Consider the following 5,622-nt stretch of genomic DNA (forward strand, 5'->3'; position numbering starts at 1 on the left):
TAAGATTATTAATCTTACACAATCAGTTCTTGTTTATTTAATTAGTCTCAAAACAAGATCAAAAAGACTTTTTGGCTGATATAAGGTTTTAAAACTTGGTTAGGTGGACATTTTTTGCAGTGTATTACCAAGAAAAATGGTCCTATTCCATTGGTAGATTTTTTTTTTACTTAATTTGAGTCAAATTTTCAGGTTAATAAGATAAATAATCTTAAACGTTCAGAAAACAAGATCGTTAATTTTACACATCCAGTTCTTGTTTAGTAAATCTGTCTCAAAACAAGGTAAAAAAATATTATTTTGGCTAGATATAGGATTTTAACACTTCGCTAGATGGRCAGTTTTTTTTAGTGCCATCATAATGTGCCACACATGAGCAAAGTAAGATAACTGAATGGTCTTTCAATACGTTCAGTGAACATTGCATCATTTTATTTTTTTGGGGGTGGGCGGGGGTGGTGTTTCTGATAACCAAATAATTTTCTAAGATAGGAACACATATCATGATGTCATATATTCTTAATATTTGCTGCAGTAGATTAAATATAAGACTACCTGACGTGTTGACATCACTACAGGTGCCGTTAACCAGGACTTTTCCTTCTGGACAGGTACATCTGGCTCCCGTTGGGTTGAGCAGACACATAAAGTCACAAGACATCCTCAAGCATGGATTGGACGCTTTGGAGAGGAAAAGCAAGAAAGCAAACAAAAATTGGATCTAAGTGAATAATCTGTTTGATTACGACTCGCCCATTGAAAGAGCTGTTTTTATTTTTTTTCTAAAATAAAGCAATTATTTTAAGTGTTTTAATTTCAGGTTTGATGAGTGTTTTCTTTGAGCCAGGATAAATGGTTGGGCTAAATCAAGCAGAGAACCTTGCACTGAAAAATCAACAAATGAAAAATTCCGTAACGACTTCCTTTCATCTAATTGATAAAGAGCTTTTTGAAGAGCTCCTCTAGATTCTGGCTGCAGCAGACAAACAAAACAATGGAAACATTTAATCAACATTTGCTCAGTTCTGTATGTGTTGAAGTAGATTCAGCTCCTGTTGCAAGGTTGTGTAAACATGTCTGGTGAACCGTCCTGCATGAAATGTTTAATTAGATGCAATCTGGGAAAAAAAAAAGTGAATTATGTCAAGCATGAACAAACTGTGCGTAACACAGACAACAAAACACTTATTTTTTTTACATTTATTCTCTTTCTAGTTGTTACATTTGGTATAGTTGGATCCCATTTATACCAGCAATGCGTGCAAAGAATAAAGATGCATTTTTTTCTTCCATTTAAATTGTTTTTAGAAGGGTTTGCTGAGGATTTCAAGCCCTCACTTCATAGCTTTGTGTGAGCTGAGTGCATCCTCTGCCCACAGACTTGCACATCTCAGAGTACACGGCTGGCCTAATGAGCCTCTGGGGAGTGAGAAATCTGCCCCGTAAGAGGAAAAACTGACCAAGACTTGGCTCGCGCTTTCTTTCACCATTAACACAACAGATGTAACAAATAACAGACGTTGGTTCACGTCTTCAAGCAAGTGAGATTCTATACAAGTGAGTGGTATTGATTGGTTGTGTTTTAGAAAGCTGATTTTATTTTAAGTTGTATATTTATATCTGAATAACATACTTTAAAGAGTTTTAATGCGCGTGTGGCTCTATCTCAGTAGCTGTATTTCCATTGACCAGGAAAATGCGCAAATTAGAATTTCAAATATAAATTCGCTCATTGGAAACACGTCAGTTTAAAAAAAATAGTTTTTTGACAAAATGTTTTTGCACTAGGATGAGGTGGTTTTTCGGCCGTATCGAAATTTGTGTTTTTCGCAAAACTGCAATGGAAACACTTTCTGCCTCACGAGAGTCACATGATCAACAAACGGCTGTTTCTACTGGCGAAAAAGACGAAGAAGAAGATAACAGGAAGTAGAAGTAGTAGTAATATCACAGAAGAAGTATAAAATAGTAAACTCACCGACTACAATTTCCCCAAAAACACAGCATACGTAGCCGCACCCAAGTAGGGGCTTGTCTCTGGAGAGCCTCAATAAAAGACGCCGACGTCTCCTCTGATGATGAGCGCTAGTGTCGTGTTAGCAATATGCTATGCTATGCTATGCTATGCTATGCTATGTTATGTGTTTACATCCATTGCCGCCATGTTTGTAATGACTTATCACGAGAACAAACGTATTCACGCGTGACTTTAACAGCATTTCTTACTTAATGGAAACACAGCAGTTGCGAAACTGTGTTTTTTTGACGTTAACAGAATATCGACAAAGTTTTGCGCACATTTGCAATGGAAACGCAGCTTGTGACACAAACATGCTGAATACTCAACAATCTTAGTTGTAAGACAAAAGAATAATTTTAATTTATCACTGGGGTAGAGATTAGTGTCGTTCAAAACTGGAAGTCTGAATAATAGCAGGAGCCCAATTGGATATCTTTAAAAATCTTTATTTCCCATCTGACTCCAATCGGCTCCATGCAGTAGTACCCAGCACAGCAGTCAGGCCTCAGTGTAAGGCCTTGGGCTGTATCTGAAAACTCAAACAAAACAGCCCAGCAGGCTGCATCTAAGCAGAGACTCTCTGCACAATTCCAAACTTATAAAAAACACATATTTCTACTCATTTAATAATGAACTGACCTTATAATTTATGTCTTATCCTGGTAAAACACTTGGAGGTTTTACCTTTTACATCAGACGTAAGAAAATTACTAACTTTTGTTTATACWGACWGAAAGAACATGTCAGTGACACACCAACTCTCATGCTCTGTTTTAAATTTATGGCTGCAACGATCAGAAAGTACAAAAATACAATACTGCATAAAACATTCAGTTATACATTTACAAAAATTCCTTCACTATCACATAAAAATTCAAGGGGCTATATCATGTAAAATCAACTTTCTTAAGTTCTTGATTGCGTTTTTTTGTTAATGCTGCTAAAAAAAGGATTATAATTATTTTTATTTTAGAGGTAGATGTTATGATAGAGGCTAGATAGAGGCTATGTAGGGGTGTTTCAGAGATATTTATTCATTATATTTCCATCCATCCATCCATTTTCTTCTGCCTATCCGGGGTCGGGTCGCGGGGGCAGCAGCTTTAGAAGGGAGGCCCAGACCTCCCTCTCCCCAGCCACTTCTTCCAGCTCCTCCGGGGGAACTCCAAGGTGTTCCCAGGCCAGCCGAGAGACATAGTCCCTCCAGCGTGTCCTGGGTCTTCCTCGGGGCCTCCTCCCGGTGGGACGTGCTCGGAACACCTCACCAGGGAGGCATCCAGGAGGCATCCTTACCAGATGCCCGAGCCACCTCAACTGGCTCCTCTCGACATGGAGGAGCAGCGGCTCTACTCTGAGTCCCTCCCAGATGACCGAGCTTCTCACCCTATCTCTAAGGGAGAGCCCAGCCACCCTGCGGAGGAAACCCATTTCAGCCGCTTGTATCCGGGACCTCGTTCTTTCGGTCATGACCCAAAGCTCATGACCATAGATGAGGGTAGGAACGTAGATCGACCGGTAAATCGAGAGCTTCGCTTTCTGACTCAGCTCTCTCTTCACCACGATGGACCGGTACAGCGCCCGCTTTACAGCAGACGCTGCGCCAATCCGCCTGTCAATCTCCCATTATATTTCAACAAAATAAAATTATTGCAAATGCTTTCACTGAAACACTGCATCTACTTATTTCTCCACACTCTACTCTGGGACTTAATCCTCGCTTCGATGTGATGGGTCACATAGTTCAGTGGTGCTTAAACCTAAATCACTGATCTCTGCTTTAACCAATGATATTCAAATAACTTTAGCTGCATTCAACGTATCTGAAGCTGAATATGTGAGTCTGTATCTCTAAGGTGCAACAGCAGTTTTGTAATATCTGTGCCATGTTTTAATAATTTTCTTTGCCTTGCTACCTCTGTCATGGTGCATCTTCTTATAGGCAAATTAAAAGAAACATGTATTTTGAAGCTATTAAACAAAGCTATAGGTACACAAGTAAAAACACTTTTTCTCCATTTCAAAACAGCTTACCATCTTGCTGTTTGTAACGATGAGAGATGAAAATGTTTGTGGGCCTTTCCACTCCCAAATACTGAAACTCCACTGATAGTTTGCCAAACTTGTGAATCTTGAAGAGTTCATGTTTCAGTCCAGTTCCATATATGTAGTCCTCAAATATATCAATTCTGTATGGCTGAGAGATTCCTAAATAACAGAATAGAAAAGAAAGCAAACAAAAAAAAAATGCACAAAAAAGTGTGTTTTCATCTCGTAGCTCCTGGAAGAGTTGTGTGAGCAGATTGATCTAAACACAATGTGGAGACCAACTCTTCTGAGACATACAGGCATTACTGTTGCAATTTTTTGATAAGAAGTTAGGAAACAAGCATGCATCATGGACAGAATAAGTTTAAATGGAAAAAAAAAAAGGTACAGCTTGTAATTTGTTTTGCTTTTGGCTTTACCGTGTCTGTTACTGATTGTCACAAGGGGGTCTGAGCCATCCAATCTCATGCTCCCTATCTGCGAGAGCTCAGGATCAGCCCAGTAAATACGGTGGTTGAAGTAATCAATTGCCAGCCCTGTGGGAGGATGAAGGTAAGTGATTTATTTACCTGATAAATTAAACTGAAATCATTGTGGAATCCCTCAGTGTAGGAAACCTTAAGGTCAAAAAAAGCAACATTAAATGTTGCAGAATAAACAGGCCTGTGGATGTATTTTTTTAATCTGCTTCGATTTTCACTGTTTACATCAGAACATCAGTGTTCTCATAATGAAAGTATCAGAGCTAGCTGCTGCAGATTTTATGTAGGCATTTCAAAACTGTGACTCACTTTCAGTTTTTCTGAAAGTCTGACTAGAAAGCTGAGCACCTGGTTCAGGCATTTAATTGTTTTTTTTTTCTTATTTTTTTTTTTTCCCCTTTCAGTCCTCTGATGATGAATTCCTCTCTTTGTGACCAAGACAGAGCACTGGCCCCTCGAATTAAAGGAGGCCAACGCAGCTCTTCAAAACTAGATCAGCACTAAGTGTCTCCCTATAGGCTTACCAACACAAACTGAGTGACTCTAAAGTATTTCTTACTTATATATTCTCTTTGTGTTACGATGCTTCTCATTAGCTACCATTTCAACCTTGCATTACTTGGCAGCCCTTGAATTTGAATATGCCAAAACAATTAAAGTAGATTTGGGGCTATAATACTCCCCAAATTGACAAACTTGATGACGACATGTTGGTGCTCTATTTTAGGGACAAGGTGCTCCTTGTCAAGCATACAGTAGTTTTTTAAAAGCAAACATTGTGAACTGATATAATCAGAAATAAAAGCAGAAACATGTAAATGGACCAATAAATACAACAACACACTTAAACCAATTACATTAAAAAAGAAGAACTTTGTTTCCCATCCTTTTTATTTTTCCAGCTTTGTTTGAATAGATTTTTTTTCTTTCTGCCTCCTTTAATTTTAAGTGTGATTTTTTTCCCTCTTTGTTGTGTATGTTTTTTTTTATTTTTCTATTACATACATACATACATACATACATACATACATACATACATACATACATACATACATACATACATACATACATACA

At 38.2% G+C, this 5,622-nt stretch overlaps 1 protein-coding gene across 1 annotated transcript in view; it reads right to left on the reverse strand.

Moving 5' to 3' along the window:
* Positions 1–5,622, reverse strand: part of lrp1bb (low density lipoprotein receptor-related protein 1Bb) — a gene marked incomplete in the record, with an annotated part of 232,866 nt that overhangs the window by 31,889 nt on the left and 195,355 nt on the right. The window contains 3 exon segments of the mRNA XM_014016494.1: positions 556–681; positions 4,052–4,225; positions 4,486–4,602. Coding sequence (XP_013871948.1) covers positions 556–681; positions 4,052–4,225; positions 4,486–4,602 — 417 coding nt within the window.

This window comes from Austrofundulus limnaeus, unplaced genomic scaffold (assembly GCF_001266775.1).
Source record: "Austrofundulus limnaeus strain Quisiro unplaced genomic scaffold, Austrofundulus_limnaeus-1.0 Scaffold146, whole genome shotgun sequence".
Taxonomy (NCBI): Eukaryota; Metazoa; Chordata; class Actinopteri; order Cyprinodontiformes; family Rivulidae; genus Austrofundulus; species Austrofundulus limnaeus.